Source organism: Papaver somniferum, chromosome 11 (assembly GCF_003573695.1).
Source record: "Papaver somniferum cultivar HN1 chromosome 11, ASM357369v1, whole genome shotgun sequence".
In the NCBI taxonomy this organism is placed as follows: Eukaryota; Viridiplantae; Streptophyta; class Magnoliopsida; order Ranunculales; family Papaveraceae; genus Papaver; species Papaver somniferum.
Window position 1 is genome coordinate 49907277 of NC_039368.1, and position 20926 is coordinate 49928202.

Below are 20926 nucleotides of genomic sequence, written 5' to 3' on the forward strand. Positions count from 1 at the left end.
TTCTTTCTGGTTCCAATTCCGATTGGGTTCTCAATTGGGGTTTTAGTTCTTCTCACTGCATCAAATTAGAGTTGCGATTCTTGTGAAAACAGTAGCGTGCTTGACAAACAATTTCTTGCTGGAATCTTTTATGGTGTCGCAAGCGGACAAAAAAACATATCAAGGCGGTGATCGGAAAAAGTTTTTGGTAGCTTTTCTTCCAAGTCTTTTTAGTTTCATTAATTCATTAGTTTAATTCGGATATACTAAAAATCTAACTAGTACTACTATTTTTAATTAAAAATGATTGTGAAATTTAAGAGGTCGTCTCTCCATCTCATATTAATTAATGCATCAAGTTGGTGTCGTCCAAAACATGCCCTCAATCCAAATTCCTGATGTTTACTGTTCCTTCTTATCATCATTTTTTTTTCTCCTCAATAGTACATATTCATTAAGGCCCCCTAATCTCTATGAAGGGGTGAGGGTCGAACTTCCGACCGCTCCTAATCATCCCCCAAAGGGAATTCGCCGGCTACATAAGGGTTCCTCATTTTCTTGTTTTGTTTAATTTCATTTCTAGTAGTTTAGTAATAAATTGGTGTGCTGTTGTTAAAATAACAGAAATTAATAAGTTTCAAGGCGTTGGATGTAAAAAGAAGAATATGAGGAGTCAGAAAGCAGAATCTGGTTAAGGGACCACATCTGGAATTTGTTCATTGTCTCGTGATGAACATATATGACTAAAAAGGATTAACTGGGACCATCTTTTCTGAAGCCATAACGTCCGAAGACAACAGAAAAATCAGTTTCTTGTTTGATTTGGGGTCTGGGTTTTTCATTGTTTCTGCACTAGGAAAAAGCAAACGATTCATCATCTCAAACCTCATTCCTAGTTCTTTAGCTCTGGGAATAAGTCTTATTGTGGAATCCATTCATCTTCCACGCCACCTCAGTATTTGGAACTGTGGATGGAAGTGCAAGTGTAATGGTGGAATAGTAGAAACGTTATTCTTAATGGAGCTAAAAAAACGCAATTAAGAATAGAGTTAAAAAAATGTAATTAAGAATGAAGTTTTTTTTTTTCAGCCGTTAGATTTCAACAACTCATTTTAAATCTACGGATTAAAAAAAACGTTATTCTTAATGGAGCTAAAAAACGCAATTAAGAATGAAACTCTTTTTCAGCCGTTAGATTTCAACAACTCATTTTAAATCTACGGATAAAAAAAAACGCAATTAAGAATGGAGCTAAATAAACGCAATTAAGAATGAAGTTTTTTTCAGCCGTTAGATTTGAACAACTCATTTTAAATCTAGGGATAAAAAATAGCTCCATTCTTAATTGCGTTTAACGCTATTCTTATTGGCGTTCAGATGGATTCCACGAACCCTTCCACGAAACCGTGGAACCTTGCTTGGATTTTCTGTGAAGACCCCAACTTGAAAGCCACTAGACTTGACATTTCATGGTTTTTCTACACTTGGAATAGTTTGGATTCCACCGTAAGACTTGCTCTAATAATGGTTGTTACTATGAATACCACTAAATTCCTAGTTCTTTAGTATCTTGACGACAATTTTGTACTCTTTTATTAAAGTGTGTTTTATATAGAGAAGAGAGAGTGAGGGGAGCATGTTTATTTGTCCAGGGATGTCCTGATATCCTTGTAAAGCGACTTAATTTAATTTTATTTTTTTGGGGCCTAAGAGCGTCCACAGTGGTGCGAGTATAACCAAAAACCAAAGACCAAAAAAAAAAGACCAAATTTGGGTTTAGTCCGTCATGTAGCGTAGTGGGAAAAGAGTATATTTGGTCGCGCGTTGATAAACATTATGCCTGGGATCAGGCGTTGGTAAAGATAACGCCCGAGTGGGGCGTTGGTAAAGATAACGCGCGAGTGGGGCGGAGATTATATCAAACGTTTCAGAAACAAAAAAAAATAAAAATAAAAGGAAAATAATGGGGCGGAGGTATAAAGCCCGCCCCATGTAACTTTCATAAATTTGTGAAAGTGGGGCGTACATTATATCAACGCGCCATTTCGGGCGTTGTCTTTACCAACGCCCCATCGGGCGTACATTATATCAACGCCCCGTTTCAGGCGTACATTATATCAACGCCCCTTGTGTAGCGGATATTATATCAACGCCCGATGAATGGCGGAGATTATATCAACGCCCGATGTGTAGCGGATATTATATCAACGCCCGACTATATTTGGATTTGGTCTTGATCGCAGACCAAATTTGGTCTGGATTTTACTCTTTGATCAAATTTTGATCGATGGTCCGTCCCACTACACCAGCCCACTCGACTGAAAATTTGGGTTTACTCGTCCATTGCAGTTGCTCTAAGCTAATCAAATCTAGGCGTCTAAATGCTTTATTCGTTGTATATGGATCGTCCGAAGGCAAATCAGAATGTATTCCTCTATCTACAAATGATACAACTTTCGTGATCTCCTTCAGATTTCTTATAATAACAACTGATTGACTTTGATGAAGATGGTATGCATAACGAATAGCAGGAGTATTAGCTAGCTTATTAGTTCAGATGCTATGAGGTGAACCAAGTCATGTTTTGGTCAACTTGCCTCTCAACTGGTTTCCTTCCATATCCTTGCTAAATTGGGGTCTATGCCACTTAATTGGGGTCTATAGATTACTTCATCTACCCAATATACAATGATAAGGAGTGTCTAATATTTATGTAAACTACCAAAATTATCCTCAAAAAAATATTAATATTACTAAATTATCCCCATTAATCCTTAATAAACCTAACTCACAAAAATCAGTTTTTATTTTTAGCATAAAAACCGATTCATCTCCTCTACTCCCTCTTTTTCCATTTTTTTGAAACCAAAAATCGTCGATGATCGACGATTCAAAAACGATTAATCGTTTCTTTCTTCCATAAAATGACGAATCCAAGAACTAAGTATGCTACTAACAGGAATCATTCTAGTGATGATAAACCCGGACTTGTTGAAGCTGATTCGAAATAGAATGAAGGAAGTGCAAGAACAATCCGAAGCTTCTCGTATCACACAGGAGGAAGAAATAGGTCGAATCAGGTACTTTTCTATCAACCCAATCCTCTAAACTAGGTTTTAGTAACATGCTTTAGGTTAGAAATCGAGAATTTTGTAATCAAAAAATTTAAGTGTTCACAGAATCGGATTACGTTAGTCACGAAGTAACCCGATTCTTATTAGAAACGGATTATATTCATAAACTTATAGTCCGATTGTTCTGCATGTGAAAAGGAATCGTTAGTGTATAAATAGCCCGATTGTTGTAGCTAGGGCTGCACAAAACCGGTCTAGAGTCCCTGTACCGGCCTGGAACCGAAAGAACCGTACCGGAACCGATGTAGCCGGTACAGGGACCGGTTCTCAACTTTCAGTCCCGGTCAACACCAGGTACAGGGACCGGTTCTTGGGGAAGTACCGGTATGTACCGGCTTGAAAGTCCCGGTGAATAATAGACGTTAGATATTTTAGTTAGAAGTAATCGTGGCCATAGATCGTAGGTATATACTCATCTTATCTATCGAGTAAACACTAGTCTTCTTCTTATTTTCTCAGAACTGAAAACTAGTTCACTTCTTCTTCACCATCCCTGAGTCCCAGACAGTGAGTCTCTATCAGATTCACCATCACCACCACCTTCTTCTCTGCCACCACCACCAGATACCCTCTATTTTGAATCGGAGAAGGAATTGGTTGAGATTTCAGTGGAGAAGAAACGCAAAAACGAGAAGTATATTGGATCTGTTGTTCTCGATCGATGAGATTTGACAAATTGAGAAGGAAATCTATCCTGGGTTTCTGTTGGTGGTGTTCAATTAGGTCGAGAAGAGCATAAATATGGGTGGTTTCGAGTTTTGATGGATGATTGAGAAGAAGGAGTTGAAGTTAGGGTTTGAAATTGAAAACTTTGGGTTTCAGTTAGATTTTGAATTAGCAGTGGTAATTGATTTTATCTGATTGATCTATCTGACTGAATATAGGGTTCTTAATTGCATGTTTGATTTAAGGTTTTGTTTGGGATCAATTTGGAATATCATGGAGTGAATCAATTGATTTTGTTGAAATTAAACAATAACAGGTAATTGTGAAATGGGTTGGATTTGTTTGATCTTTGTTTTGTGTCTATCTAACTTTTTTGGGGCTGTTTATATTGTTAGTTGTTGATACAGGTGACTGGTGGTGGTATGGTGCTAGAAAAACCATGAAGCAGTGAATGGTTATTGCAGTTTGCTTTGATTTTGACTTAGTTTTGGCGAGAAAAACCATGGAGAAGATTGATCTTTCTTCCATTGATTTGTATAATTGAATGAATGTTTGTTAACTGATACAGAACTATGAAATTACCTTCTTCTTTTTTTGGTTATCTGCAAGTTTAATTACGTAATTGTAACTGGAATAGGTAAAAACCCGGTACCGGTGTTGTACCGGACCGGTACCGAAGGTACAGGTACAACTCCAGGTACAGGTACAGGTACCTGTCCTCCAAATGAGGTACCGGCCAACACCATGTACAGGGATCGGTTCCATAAGAGAACTGGGCCGTACCGGAGTATGTGCAGCCCTAGTTGTAGCCAATCTTCCTGGATCTTATTTTGTTGGAATCGAATTACATATGTCTTAACAAAAACCGATTGTTTAGTTCAGAAACGGACTTTATATGTATATCGAGTAAACCGATTTCGTGAATCGGTTCACATTAGCACTTGCAAAAATCCGACTGTTAATTTTATATGTTTGGAATCGGATTTCATATGTATATCGAGTAAACCGATTATATACCCTGACTTTAAAAATGCTTTCTATTCCATTATTTTTTGTTGCTTAAATCCGTCTTCTACAGGCAAAAAAATCAAGCCGAAAAGAAATATAAGAATAAATATGACCATGCTACTCCTAAGCCTTTGGGACCTCGTCGAAAAGACGGTAAAAATTTGAATGCTTCCCTCCAAAACCCAAGGGGCACGGGGATTAAAGCCAAAGGGATCATCATCAATGACCCACCACCACAAGCGGAGCAACCAACACATGAAGAATCTGATCCCAAAACACCTACTGAACAAAAAGGTGGTGACCAAGAAGAAGAAAGTGATGAGGGAGTTAATGAGGAACAAAGTGGTGGCAAGGAAGGTGGTGAAGAAGAAAGTGATGAAGAAGAACGTGGAAAGGAAGGTGGTGAAGAAGAAAGTTATGAGAGTGAAAGTGATGAAGATAGTCGTGGCAAGAAAGGTGTTGAAGAAGAAAGTGATGAGAGTGAAAGTGGTGAAGAAGAACGTGACAAGGAAGGTGGTGAAGAAGAAAGTGATGAGAGTGGAAGTGATGAAGAAGAAGGTGACAAGGAAGGTGATAAAGAGATAAGAGATGTCGTTCAAGAACAAGAAGGAGACCCTAAAGGAAAAGGTAGTAAAAAACAAGAAGTTCCAAAGAAGAAGAAAGGTGACCACATTCCCGACGAGCTGAAGATGTTTGCTCACGGCCCTGATGATCCACCTTTAGGGATACCAGCTGATGAAGGAAATGTATTATGGGGTTACAAAGGAAGTTGGGCCGGCCTCGTATACAATACCATAGTAAGTACCTAAACCTTGTGCCATGTAATGTAAACATTATTATCTGTGTAGTGTTTTGATTGTTGTCCATCGTGGTTGTTTGGTTTTATAGGATCACAAGCATGTCGTTCGTCTTATGAAGCCAGGAATGTCAGTGATTAAGATGAGGCAATGGACACTTATAGCTGATGAATCAACCAGTGGAGAAGTTCTGAAAGTGGTCAATCTAGTCAATTCTACGGGGTTGCTTTCTGTGGTCAACAATTTGGGCCACCCTGGTTATGACAGACCTCTTTGTTCCTCCTTTGCCGAGAGATACTACGGGGAAATGGATACTTTACATCTTCCGTTTGGAGAAATGAAGATAACTCCAAATGATGCGAAGTTCATTACCGGGCTAAACATAGAAGGTAAAGCCGTGAAGCACAAAGAGTACGTGCAAGAGATTGGGTGGGACAATATTTATGCGTGGACCAAGGAAGTGTTCCAATGGGATGAGGAGAAGACCAAAAAGGAGATGCTAGTTGGCAAGGCAAAGCAGAGGATATTTCATCTCTCGAGGTTGAGGAGCAACTTTATGGGAACAAAGAAGCTTCGTACTGAGGAAAAGAGGTGACGCCGCAACGTATCATCGCCACGGTCAATGCGTATGTCCTCTATATCCTTGGAGTTGTTATCTTCCTCGACGTTTCCGGTGCCCGTGTGAACGCCAACTTTATCCAGCTGTTGCAACCATTTGGAAAGATACAGGACTACTCTTGGGGCACTGCCATCCTTGCACACTCTTTGACGGAGTTGAGAAAGGCTTTTAGGGCTCAAAGGAACCAACTCGGAGGGAATATGGCTTTTCTGCAGGCGTGGATATATTTGCACTTCCCAATATTTACTAAAAGGGATTTTGAGAACAAGGATTGGGACGGAGAGCACTATGGAAACAAGTACACCTACAGAAGTAAGCCGAAGAAACAAAGAATGGATTATCTGAATTTGAGACGCCAGTTAGAAAACTTGACGACGAAGGATGTTGTCTTTGATCCTTACAAGGAGGCTTTGGCTAAAAAAAAAAGGAAAGAAGGTTGGGTGCCCAGAGCAAGGTGAATATCATGGGCCTTTGTTTCACCCAAGAGGATATGTAATGTACAACCCGTCGAGAGTAGCAAGACAATGTGGTTACATAAAAAAAATCCCAAAGGCACACAAGGATTTCAACTTCAATGAGACAAAAACCAAAGCACATGACAGTGATATTGTCATTGTTCACCGGCCTTTAACATCATGTGATTATTGGGATAACAGAGCGTTTTACAAATATCCTTTGGTTGGTCCATCTCGAACAGATGATGAGGCAATTCCGCGTTACATGTCGTGGTACCTCAATGTTTCGCATACTCGAGTGATACGAGTAGATGAGAGGCCCGTTATAGAGGACAAAGATACGGCTCTCGAATACTTGGTGCATATTGTTACTCAATTACGATTTTGTTAATGGTTTTAGAATTATATATTGAATGTTTGTTATTTGAAATTGAAACAGAGAAGACGAGTCGGACACTTGATAACCCGGGCAAAGGTAGAAATCAGGGAAGGGAAAAATGTGAAGGACAATGAAAAGCTAATTGATGAATTGAACGGTCTCGAAGATGTAGAAGCTGGTGCAATGTTTGGGGAGCGGGATGAGGATGATTCTGAGGAGGAGGAGGAGGATGAGCCAAAGAAGAAGATAAAGAGAGCCCCTACCAAAAAGATGTCTGAAGGTGCATCGAGCAGCACCCAACCTAGTAAACGAGGACGTGGTCGTGGTGGGGATGTTCATGAATGAATGGTTGTATTCATGTTTATGTCTTTAAGTATGGATAATTATGGAGTCAAAACTTATGTCTTGTCTTAAACTTATTGTCTAATTATGTTTGGTTACACTTCTAGTCTATGAATGACTTAATCTGGTTTCTAGTTTATGAATGACTTAATGTGTGTGGAAAAAATGGAGGATTCTAGCATTTTTTATGTCAGAATCGGTTTACATATAACTATATGTAATCCGATTCTGACAGTTTCCCAAATGTTCAGCTTTAGAATCGGGTTTCATGTACAAATATGTAATCCGATTGTTATGAAGAAAAGTTCTGTAACTTTTAGAATCGGCTTACATTTATAAATATGCAATCCGACTTTTATGAAGAAAAGTTCTGTAACTTTGAGAATCGGTTTACATGTATAAATATGTAATCCGATTTTTTTGAAGAAAAGTTCTGTAACTTTGAGAATCGTTTTACATGTGCTTTACAAAATCCCGATTTGTTAGAGGAAAATTTATATGATTTTGTAAGGACAAAATCGGTCTATTTGATAATATATAAAATCTGATTGTTTGAATTGAATTCAAAAAAAAAAATAGTCGTTGAGACTTCATCTATATAAGTACAACCTCTTTGAGCCACTCCCACATCACACACTTAGCCTAGAAAATGGAATGGGAACCGTTTGAAGATTTGTGTCTGGTAAAATCCTTTGCTAATACGTTCCGCGAACGTCCGAGTGAAATCTATTCAATGTTTTGGAAGAGAGTTAAAGAGTTCTTTTACGGGCGTACCGTGAACCCCAATAACCGAAAATGGAGAGACTTGGCTTTTCGATTCAACTACATAAAAGGCGCAATGCGAGAGTACGTAATTGTTAGAAATATGGTTTACCACTATCATCCACGAGGTCCTCTTAGGGAAAAAGTGAGTAATGCTATCATTTTTATACCCATGTCAACTACAGTAGTTCACATACTAACATATAAGAATTCATTGAATTTCAGCTGGAACCTTTCAACGGGCTATAAAGAAAGAAATTTCATTCACCATAAAGAATATACGACGTTGTACCGACGTGCTCGGAGGTTTATTGATGAGCATTTGATGTGTCAAATTGTAGAATACCCATACCGAGTCCTATATATAATGTAGTGGGCTAATTTCCTAAACTATGTAATGAATATTTTGTTTCTGAAAGTAAGGAATAATCGGTTTACACGTGCATTACAAAAGCCCGATTTTTGGAATCGGTTTATGTGGGTATTGATCAAACTCCAATTCTGGGTTTTACATCTTCCTAAGCATAAAACTCAACCCGGAATCGGTTTACAAATGCACTGACATAAACCGATTCTGGATCGAGTAAAAATTAATTTTTTTTACAAGTTTTGATTATCGATTAATGAAAGTTAATTTCAGGATTAACTTGATTAAACATTATTTAATAATCTGAATTAGCACTAATTTAATAAGGGTATATTGGTCATTAATATAAATATTGGATAAGGGGTTTCTATGAATTTTCTCCAAGTGACCCTATTTTGTCATGTAGTTATAGACCCCAATTAAGTGGCATAGGCCCCAATTTAACCAGGTTCCATATACATACACAAGTTAAATAAAGCTTACAAATGAAAAAAATAAAGCTTACCAATGAAAAAATGTTGATTCATTGCAGTATTTATTATACACGTAAGAGAATACCAAGTTTGAATAGTTAGAAATCAAGTTCCTTTACGGGTTTTCTTAAGAAAAACCCCTAATTTATCGAGGTAGTATGATGATTCTTAACCAAAATTGCAATTGCCTTTGAAAGTCAGTACAGATAATTAGGTCCGCATTTGTACTCACAATTTGCATTTTCTTATGAACCTTAATCACAATTTGATTTACTTAATTATATTACCGAGGTCCACTAATCCGATCTGAAAAAGAAAACGTGGACCCACATTGTTCAACAGCTATGTTGTTCAGTTCAGAACGAGTTTGGTTCTTCATCAACACGGATAACAATAGGACTAATCCAATAATTCTTTCGACAAGTAGTTACTAGTATATGATAATAACAATACAAAATTCATTGTTGTCTATTATTCGTCTTTCGCACCTCTGAATTCCACGGAGATGGCATCCATTACTTAGTACGGCTCTTCTATTTGAGCAAACACGAAAAAGAAGAATACTAAACAAGACAAAGAAACAAAACCAAGGGATACATAATTTGACTTTCTGATCCTTACAAGCAATTTCATTTCAAAGGTATTGACAACAGAATACTACTAGCAAATTGTATTAACTTAACAAAATTAGCAATATTTATAACAATGTCGGCTGGAGGCGACATGTTAGGAAACTTGTATTAAGAATAAATGTAATTAATTTTCTCGTAATAAACCTCTGACTTATGAGAAAATAACTTAACATTTAGAAACTAAAAATTGGGATTAATCCAACATACTAGCAATTCCTGACAGAGGTCAAAAGGATAGAGAGAAAAAGATGAGAAACCTCTCCTTTCGGATATCCCCCAGTTGGAGTGGAATTTAATTATTTGAAAGTTGAAACCGTGGTGGCACCGTGATTCTACGCGCCATCAACAGTTACCATCACAAGTTGTCTTAATCAGACGAGTAAGCACCGACTCATAGGGGGGACAATATATTAATCAACCACCAATAGGTACTAAGTGACTTTTATATGGTGTCAAACACGTGTGAAATCAAAAAGTCACTATTACAAATATCAAAAGTTCACAATCTCCCCCTCCCCACTATATCCACGTAGTTCTGACTTCTAAACAGTCGATCGTGTCATATTGCCTCTAAATTAGCTCAGTGCTATTAAGAAATTTAGATATTGCGGTAATGTAAAGCACAGTCAATAGTGTTATTTTGTATAGTTATATTTGGGTTATAGAGCCAGAAGCCAACCTCAAATGTATCGGGGGATTCATTTTGAATCCCGCTCGAGGTGAATTTACATATGAGTATTTCTTGTATAATTTGATAGTGGAGAAGATTACAAGTAATACAGAAATATAAAAAGAAATTCTTCTTCTTTGTATGTTGGAGAAATTATTTGAGTATTAGTACAGTTAACTCTCGTACTCTGCGATGGGTTCGATGATGTCATTAGGATCAAGAGGGGAAGGTAACCTTGTAAGAACATCTGGTACTCCCATTGCATCCCTAATTATCTAAAAATAATAATGGCAGGAACAACCAGAATGTTAATATATATATTTTCAGTTCCGTACACTTTCAAACACAATGAACTAGAAATTAACTATTAAATCTTGAACAATGTCAACGGATTAAGTACTAAATGGAGCAGATGATTGTGATGTGATACACCTCTTTCCAACAAAAAAAAAACTAACAACAACCAAATGGCTACTTTAGTTGGCATCTGCTGGGAACGGGCATCATTATCTTCACTAGTTTGTCAGGTTGGTGAGAAACATAAGCCTAGCTATGATGTATTTTAGGGTCATTCTTATTGTGAAAAGTCACACTTCAATATCAGGCTTATCCAATTGGACCATGACATATCCAAGAGGTTTACGTCCAACCAAACAGTTGCACATTGTTGTGTAATGCACGGCGAAAATTAGAGCATACCACATTTCTTCAGATACAATGGAATCCTATAATTATAAAACACCTATTTCGAAATAAATGTTTCACTTGTAGCATGTTTGTTAAAAGATGCAGCAGTTAGATGTCCAACCAAACAGTTGCACATTGTTGTGTAATGGAGTATACCGCATTTCTTCAAATACAATGGAATCCTATTACTATAAAACACCTATTTCGAAATAAATGTTTCACTTGTAGCATGTTTGTTAAAAGATGCAGCAGTTAGATGTACCAGTCGTAGCATTATTTGTACCATGGTGAAGGTTTGCTTAATTTTGGGAAACACAATGGTAATCTCTAAGCTTCAAGAAATTAAAAGGGGTGCAAGTGGTATTGTTCTGTGTAATATAGATTTAGAAATAAAGACTCGATTATGAAAAGATAAAAAACACATAAATAGATCGTGTGTGAAACTTACCAGTATTTCTTCATCCAGATAAGAAATCATAAACAGCCTCTGGAAAGTCCCACCTGATTCGCATGAACCATAAAAATTCAGTGCTCCCACATACAAAGACTTTGAGTTCAAATAACCCACTCAAACCATGTCAAAGAAGCTACTGGAATTAAATTAGAGTGACGGTGTTCTGTTGTTGTAAAAATAAGACAGACACCGTCACGGATATCATAGAGCTACAGAAATTCTAATGCCAAGTTTTGTCCAATAGAAGACAAAGAAGGAATATTTAGGGTGAGCTTTACTTATTAGGGGTAGTCAATAGTGTCAGGCAACAGCCAGATAAAATGACTCCCTCTGTGAAAACTAGAAACCGAGCAAATGCCAATTGATAATTACCTCCTGACAATCTGAAACTAAATGAGTTGAAAAATTAGAAGGTCGCATGCCTGCAGCTGTGCTTTCTACGCACTTGCATGGGACATGATCCATATGGCTATTTAAGGCGAAGATAGTTTCCCCACAAGTAACCTTCCTGTATCTAATTAAATGAGAGTCCGTGCCTGTTTTACTTAAAGCTTACATAATTTAATTTTACTAGTACAGTTTTTCTAAAAAGAATATGTTAAGTCGTCACAGTCCCATGATACTCATCCATGGACACTGGTGGCAACTTGTTTTTCAGTTTGAACATCAGCTGGGTTCTCTGAGGAATGCGGAAAAACAAGCAAAAGGAACCATCATAAAGATACCTCTTCACTGTTAAAAAAATAAATAAAATGATCTAGATCATGTGATTTCTGAGGACTGTTGAGGGTTATTGGTGTTTGTCACAAAAGGATACATTACCAGGAAATCGAAATGCTTACTCAGAGGAACCTTCAGCCCATTGGCCAAAACATCCTTTATAGGAACGGAAAGTTGCTGCATAGTGGTAACTGCTTGGCCAAGTGAACCTTTTATTTGATTGGGTATTGCCTCTTCACTAACTGTTGGCATTTCAAGAACTCCCTCAACATATTCTTCTTTCATTCGAAGTGGCCCCTCGACAGACATTTTAGTAAGCAGGACGAATTTGTTTTCTACCTAAATGCCATGGGAAAAGATGTCAGAAAATTTCTACATTACAAGAAGAAAATCCTAACCTCAAATTAAGCACTCAAATAAACTATAACAAGATAAGATCAAAGAATGGAGCTCTACAGCAAAGCTACAGATAAGATGGCCTGAACCATCAGTCACCTGAGCACCCTCATTTCGAAGTCGGCAATGAGCATAAAAAACACTTTTCAGTGTATCTTGCTGTTGGTGCTTAAGCTGCACTCATTCCTGGATTAGGTTCCGTCTCATTCTCATAGCTTGACAAGTTGAGTCTCTTTAAATTGTTCTAAATAAACGTTAACTCTTACAAGTTACAATGTCACAAGATCACATCATTTAGGTGGCTTGAGTTGCCTCAGTTTCACTCCTAAATAACTCGAACTCTTTTGCAGTATCCTTTTATCCAATATGAAGATAACAAATATAATAACAAGTAAATAACTTTACCGAGTTCAATAGCTTCAAATTTGCGGTTGTCTTTGCATACCCATCCTTGATGAGCACATTCATTTGTATTAGCTTCGCCAGCGACGAAGGAAATCTCCTGAAGAGGCACCAACAACGCATCTGTATAATTAGCTTTCATCCGACTAAATAAACTTCATAAAGCCCCCACCAGATCTATTACACTCTCACAAAATTTTAAACCGAGTTCAACCAAGCTGAATAAAACTTACTCGAAAAGTAACTTGGCAGCAAACAAGCCAGAGGTACCAGCGCCAAGCCACTCGAAATTCCATCGACCTTCCAGAAAGGGCGACCTAAATGCAAAACCAGTAAGCAAAAACTACATAAGAAACTCCAGCATTTAAAGGAAGTACAAATTCCAACCTCACTCAAGTCAGTGTCATAAATAATTTTTACGTTGTAGGCCTAGGCGTAGGATTGAGCCGTTCAAGACCAGTGATTCTCTCATTCACATCAATTCTCTGCAAATCCGATATCTTTCCAGTGACTAGAGAATCAAATCCGCCAGAATCTTTAAACTGAGAGAAAATCACACACGATTAACAAATTTACAGAAGTAAACCACTCTAAAAAAATTCAATTCTAAAAATCCAAAAATCCAATTGGTATTGGGAAATTAATATAGAGAGAGGAAGAGAGAACAATACCGCGAGAAGGAGAGACTCCTTAGCAGAAAGCCTTTCCATTTCTTTAGCGTAATTACCAGAAGCTCCCTGAAATGTCTGTTGAACCATAGCTCTGCAACTACCATTTTTCAATTTTCTACTACCACAGAAACCATTTTTTCGATTCCCCGGCACTTGAATAAACGAGAACGAAGACGTAAAAGAAGAATTAAAAGGAGGTAATGAACAAGATGTTGATGATACATTACGAAACCCTGCATAAGAAGGAATTAGGTCTAAAACTAAAGCCATAAGCGCACTCCTAAGAGAACTCAGGAGAAAATACAAGGCCTATAGAGATAGAAGTATTCGATCAAATATGTGTGTGGAGTTCGTTTCTGTGTTGTTTTAGATTTCAGGAAAAGATTGTGCATCTGTGATGAAGGTGAATCAGCCACTGTGAAACCTAGTTTTGACTGTGAAAATTGGAAGTTAGTCTCCAGAAAATATGGTTGACCAATTTTTACGCGGTAAAAGATTAACATATCTGTTTGTTATGTAACCACGGAGTTCAGCTTTTTACCACGCCGTTGGTAATTTGCTCAACACCGTGGCGGCGTGGTTAGTGCCGGTTAAACCACCTTTGGTCATACTTCAAGTTAACATGCGAGTCATCGGAAAATTCGACAAAATTTTGAGCTTAGGGGAATCCTAGGCATGTTTTATGCGTTTGCCTATGCTTTAACCAAACACCCGCAATGCATGACGCATACATCACATTGCTGTTCAGAAGTCTCGAAGGCAGTTGGTTCTGTTGGCACAATCAAATGGCACAGCCCCGAGATTAGGTGTCCAGCTGAAAGTGTTTCTGGACCTGTTGGTTCATTTTACCATTGCGATTTGCGAACAGTGAGCTTTTTTCTTTCTTTCTTTCTTTTTTTTTTTTTTTGATCTGACAACTTCAACACCGTTGAAAGGCTTGCATCCTAATAGAAAAAAAAAAGAAGAAGAAAGGCTTGCCCAAAAAAAAGAAGAAAAGCAGAACATCCAGAAAGCTAAACTGTGGACCTTTTTCCTCCCCCAATATAATTTTAAACAAACTATTAACAGTGATGCAAATGATAAGAAAACAAACAGTTCAGTAACTGGAGAGACTTCATCCTTTGGATCGAGAATTAAATCAGCAATTTATTACAAATGAAAAGTTCGAACTTCATTTATGATATAGATAGATAAAGAATTATATTTTTCATCTTATTGTTTTAGACGGGAAGAAAGCAATGATCACAATCTTAGCAAGGATACATGAAAAACAAACAAACAATCTTATTAGGGGTACAACACAGAATGATTCTATAAACTTGAAGATATAACGTATTTTATTACCATGTTTTACAAGAGTCTCGGAACGGATACCTTTTTCATTTGTATACAACAAGGAAGATGAAAGTAGTATACATTGCCGTTGCTTTCTGGGTGTTGGTGTTCCTTATTCTTGCTTTAGAGACTAACAGCGAACAACAAACGAGTCCTTATCGAACCTCCCTCTGCCTGCTAGCTTAATCTCCCGTATACCTACATCGAAACATTTATCATATTATCTTTAGAATAACAGTCATTAGTTTTTAAACTACAATTTCACAGAACTATAATTTCAACATGAACTGTAAACTCGAGACTTGAGTTAGTTATTATTTGATTAATCTCAAAGGACTTGAGCTGGTCATTATACTAAAACTCACTGACACAAGAACTCAACTGCAGAACATATAAGAGACTTCTTGGTTTGAGACCACCCGCAAAGTACACACTCAACCCAGCAGACAATAAATATGAAAATATCTACAGCTAAAAAGGCTTTATGAGAATAATACAGCGGTTGTCAGAAAAATAGCATACCAAGAGTTAACCACCGATATGTATCATGGGTCTATTAGCTGTCTTTGCAATGTCAAACATTCCCGAGTGAGAAGCTTTCTTCCTCTTGACCTAAAACAAACAAAGAAGCTGCTGAAGTAAAATCCATACGAAATTTCAAAGAAGCAGCCGTAAACAAATTATATATGGCATGTAAGAGTTACATGTCATCCACAGAAAGAAGTCATACCGCTGCTCCAATTATTTCCTTCAACCCCTCATCATCGATGCCACTCCGGAGTGGATCTCTTAAGCTAACCTGTAACCACAACAATAAACATTATATTTCAATTTTTGGACTACACCCTAACTTCTTCATTTATAGTCTTCAAGATTTTGTTATAGTTTGTCACATTAGTATTGTAATAGGGAAGCAAATACATATTTCAATCTTGCTTAGATATTTTAGGATCTAGGCCAAGTTTGAATGTTCATCTAAATCATGGACCCCACTAGAAGAAGTTACATCTTGTCTTCACTGGAACATCTTCAGTCATTTGTTTGGTATATAGCATGAATGGCAAAAAAGAGGGCATTATATAATATAGAAAAAAATGGTGAAAAACACGCATATAAGCATCATACATTATACACACTGGGCAGACACGTAATCTAAGAAACTAATGCACATGCTCCAGTTCACCCAAACAGTAGTATGATTAACAACACATAACATATACATGAAGGAAAACAAGTCTATCAGTGATTTCTGAGATATAATTGTCTCATAAGATGTGACAAAGGTTATATACCTCTGAAGGACCAAAAAGGCATACTTTGAAGTTCCCATCAGCTAAAAGACGCAGTCTATTACAACCTGCACAAAAGTGCTCGGTCATTGATGTGATGAAAGATACAGAACCACAGTATCCATCTACCCTGAAATTCTTAGCTGTATCTGTTGGGTGATCTTGAAGCCTCTTTAAGCTTTTAAACTGTTGCACCTGTTGACATACAAAAAGAACTTTCATCAAAATATATATTATAAAGGTCTGTGCACAGTTCAAGGCATCGGATCATCTGATAGATTTCTACCTTACCACTTTATCCAACATTTCTGCATAAGGTACAAGTTTCTTGACATTCCAGACATTTCCATCAAATGGCATGAACTCAATAAACCTAACATTAATTGGCTTATCCCGTGTTAACTCAACAAAATCACAGATCTCGTCGTCATTGAATCCCCGCATTATGACACAATTCACCTGAAACAAGAAGACAAAATTCATACTGAATAACTATCCAATATTATATAAATATGCAAGAAATATTGTTTTATTAGTGAACAGTCAATATAAAACGATACTTGACAAACAAATGGGTGAAAACCTGAAAGGGGAAAACCTTGAAGTAGAGAATACCTTAACAGGATTGTATCCAAGATCTGCTGCTGTATTAATTGACTCCAAAACTTTCAAAAATCCCTTACGCCTTGTCATGAACTCGAATTTTGCTGGGACTAGTGTGTCCAAGCTTATATTCACGGCAGTCAGCCCACACTCTTTCAACTTCGGAAGTTTTCTAGCTAGAGTAATCCCATTAGTAGTAATTGCCAATGTTTTCAGCCCTTCCAAGTTAGATAACTGTAAGCATATCTCTTCAATATCTTTCCTAACCGTTGGCTCTCCACCAGTGAGCCTGATTTTGTCTACCCCTGAACTTACAAATAGATTTGCCACGCGAATAATTTCGTTCTGTGACAGAAGTTGAGGGCTTGGAGTTAGGTCAACACCAGCATCTGGCATACAATACTGACATCGGAGATTACAGCGCTCTGTCAAGGAGATCCTCAAATAAGTGTGCAGTCTCCCAAACGAATCAACTAACATATCAGAAGCTGGACTAGCTTTCTGTTGATCTTCTCCGGACGAATTTGCATCGGTCTTGGACTGCGAACTGTCCAAGCTGTCCTTAGCTATAGACTGACCACTACTACTCTCAGAAGGTAAAGCAGAATTACTTTCAGTAACGGGTTTCGACGCCAGAACACCAACCTGTAGATTAATATGGTGTTAATGTGCTGCAAATAAGGATTACACAGTTTCATTTCATGGAATATTACTCGATAGGGCGAACACACGCAGTTTACTCATGGTAAAAGTAAATTGTATACACTTCATATCAATCAAGATAAGAACTTATGATAACCAGACTTTAAATAGAAAAAATCGATTCAGTCACTGTGAACTTAGCTAGATCAAGAAAATAGCAGGATATAACTAAGTGACCTCAAAGTTCAAACCATGCAGATAACTCAATACCTGGGCTGGAAAAATATGGAGAAACATAGTTGGCGCGATAGGATTTTAACTAGGTTACAAGGATACTTTCACTAACCCACCATGATTGTCTGGAGCCATAGACTATTAGCTTGTTTTCCCTGAGAACACTGTACTTATGAGTGACTGGAGGTATTACATTTTTTCTTATCTCTTATTTTGATTATTATGAAATAATATGCGGTCTTCCTTCTTCTTGATTAACACTTCTTCTTTCTGTCAAAGAAGTAAACGGTCCATTACAGTGTCTAACTTCTTCAATTATAAATTTAAAAAAAAAAAGAAAAAGAAAAACAGTACTCTATATTCAGTAAGACGTGGAAAGTCTGGGAACAACCATCGTATCAATTTATGATTTATCTACTTCCCTACAATTTGGCTTTTGAAGCAGGGTGTTTGATAAGTCCAATATTGACTAGAAATTGGCTGATTACTAGAGGCGTAGATGCCCCAGCAAATACGATAGAAAGCTAACACAGACACTCCCGATCGACTTTTAGATACTCTGTTCATGTGTTTCTTTTTTCTATTGTTAACGCAGACACTCCAGATGTAGATTCATTGACATTAACATTTCAGGGTTGCCCAACAATGCTTATGTTGAGGTTGTGTAAGAGTACTGGTTGTTGTGCCTTCTAGAGAGAGACTAACAGTAGTGAAAACTTGATCCGTGTTTATTGAAGTATAGTAATTAAGCTCCTAATCGCTTAAGACACTCTGTAGATTGCCAACAGATGTCAACCACTGATCCATTTCAGACTAACAACCATTTATCATTCACTTTGTGTTTTACGTACTTATACATCATTGGTTACCTTGTGGTAATTATTCACCAAAACGATATTCTCCTCATGCCCATTTCTACTTCTTACTGTCCCATAAAGTAACATTTCTACTTCTTACTGTCCCATAAAGTAACAGTTCTACTGACGGATCTTTTGCAATCATTCATTTACCCACGAAACTCAAAACCATCAACATCTTGCTAGTGTTCTCCAGCTTTTTATAAACATGTTTTCAATTGCCTAATTGATTAAACCTATCGACGATCCTCACTTTAGGTATCTTTCATCAAAGTATACAAACAAAAGGCATTCAAGTACACAACGGTCTCTCTTACTCTGGAAATCTATGAGTTAATCAAATTTATCTTTTATCTCAAAGCTCTTAATCCTCAACTACCAGCTACTTTCTACTGATAATACTATTTAATACAAATTTGTATTGAGATACACGCATAGATAGATTTGAAATTACCGAAGAGAAGTTCAATCTCCTAAATCCAAATTGCCACTCCAAAATTTGCCTTCCGTACCGTTGCATCACTGAAACACGGTAAACGAATTACTGTTAAAATTTGCACAGAGTAAAGATGATGAAATCTGGATTTAAGAAAATAAAAGATTTAGAAGAATCGAAATTTCTATTACCGGAAAGAGAAGAGGGCACCGACTGAATACTTGTTTTTCTTTTTTCTCGATTTCTTTTCACGATTAGCCGATTAGGAATAGATATCGAACGCAGAAAAGGATTTTAGTTCGTCAAATGGAAGTATAGTCCAAAACTTCCTCTGGAAACGAATACAAACAAAGACACGGAGAAGATAAGTTTAAGTTCGTGATTTAGTAGTTAGTACAGTGTTGTCGAGTCAAAATTGGATTCGAAGTTTGCTGGTTGTTGGTTTTGCCCCCTCGTGCTATCTGAAAGTTTACTAGGGTTTTTATTCACCTTGGTTGATTTTGCTAGGTGACCAGTGGTGCGAGTTGGGTACAGCGCGTGCCTACTAGGAAAATCCTTTTCCGTTATGCAGTGTTTGTGCTGCCGGGAAAAAAAAGAATTCTATTATTGGGTCTGCATTTTTCTTTTTTTTTTTTTTTTGGATAAGCCAAAAATATATTAATAGATAATAATTTTATAAGGATAATTTATACGGTCCTCAAGTTATAACCCCAAAGGTGTTCCTATCCATCCACAAAAAACCCGCCAAAACAAAAGTAACACAAAAACCCAAAAAAACAAAATTTTGATGAAACCAAAATTTGGTTTCATCATAAAATTTGATGAAACCTCATAGAATTTGACTAAACCAATTTTTGGTTTCATCATGAAATTTAGGGTTTTTGTATCAATTTTTTAAAATTTGGGGTTTTTGTATCAATTTTTTAAAATTTGGGATTTTTGTATCAATTTAGTTTAAGATGGAGTTTTAATAAATCCCAACATTTGAGTAGGGTTTTTGTACCACAAGTTTGGTCACCTTGGGTTTTTATGACTAGTTTTGTAATTTATAAGAAAAGAGGTCCAAGACCCCAAAAACTTATAAACTAATGAAATCTATAACAAGCAATATTTGGGTATTCAACTGAAATCAAAAAATGAGGTCTTCCATCATAATGTAAACCTACACCATTATCAAAAAAGCAGTCATTCTTTTCCATTGTATCCGCTGTAAAATTAGCTTCCATAAAGGTATGAATAAACCTTATTGAATCGTAATGAGTACTAACTGCCCGCCACCTTTGTCTTGAGAACCAAGGAAGATTTGAGTTTTTAAAGGCTTCGACAACACTAAACACGCCTAATTCCCCATCTTGTAGCCCACTCCAGCGCCACAATAATACCATATAATTCTGCCAAATAGTTTGTAGTAACTCCAAGGCCAATAGACATTTGTAGTAACTCCAAGGCCAATAGACATAGCTCCAAGGACTGAACAACTCGCATCTCTTGCCACCACACCAGCAGCGGCAACACTTGGATTTCCTCTCGCCGCCCCATCACAACAAAGTTGGATCTCATTCTCCTCCGGAGGCTGCCAAAAACCTTCAGTTGGCTGAAGTAGCTTTACTCTTCTATGATTCACACGAAAAATAATCAAGGATTATAACATCTTCAGCACTGTTCCGCATGAAACCTTTTAGACGGACAGCAAAGTCTTGAATCAATTTCAACACTCTCTTGAAGAATATACTCCAGTTTGGTTGCTGACGTTGAAACACAACCTTATTACGCGCTGCCCACAGTTCTGACCCGATGACGAGAATAGCGATCATCCACAGCTCACGGATCATTGTAATCCTCTCTTTAGTTGCCTTGAAAGAAACAAAATTAACATTATGAATTAAATCAAAAATATCCGCACTCCAGTTCCAAGCA

General features: G+C 37.2%; 2 protein-coding genes across 3 annotated transcripts; both read right to left on the reverse strand.

Annotated features, from left to right (window-relative positions):
* Positions 1–10216: 10216 nt before the first annotated feature.
* LOC113323527 (probable plastid-lipid-associated protein 13, chloroplastic) lies at positions 10217–14004 on the reverse strand. Its single transcript, XM_026571842.1, has 7 exons — positions 13614–14004; positions 13363–13484; positions 13176–13259; positions 12946–13042; positions 12267–12483; positions 11419–11471; positions 10217–10558 (listed from the first exon to the last, which is right to left on the reverse strand). The coding sequence occupies exons 1-7, from the start codon at positions 13881–13883 to the stop codon at positions 10457–10459; spliced, it is 945 nt and encodes a 314-aa protein (XP_026427627.1). The 5' UTR covers positions 13884–14004; the 3' UTR covers positions 10217–10456.
* Positions 14005–14776: 772 nt separating this feature from the next.
* On the reverse strand, positions 14777–19454 carry LOC113323186 (GTP 3',8-cyclase, mitochondrial-like). 2 transcript variants are annotated; one of them, XM_026571461.1, is made up of 8 exons: positions 19201–19454; positions 19028–19095; positions 16853–17485; positions 16529–16696; positions 16241–16432; positions 15679–15747; positions 15471–15560; positions 14777–15146 (listed from the first exon to the last, which is right to left on the reverse strand). In XM_026571461.1, the coding sequence occupies exons 2-7, from the start codon at positions 19091–19093 to the stop codon at positions 15477–15479; spliced, it is 1212 nt and encodes a 403-aa protein (XP_026427246.1). In that variant the 5' UTR covers positions 19094–19095; positions 19201–19454; the 3' UTR covers positions 14777–15146; positions 15471–15476. The 2 variants fall into 2 exon arrangements, with proteins under 2 accessions (XP_026427246.1, XP_026427247.1); XM_026571462.1 differs by lacking the exons at positions 19028–19095; positions 19201–19454 and adding an exon at positions 17753–17981.
* Between the last annotated feature and the right edge of the window lie 1472 nt (positions 19455–20926).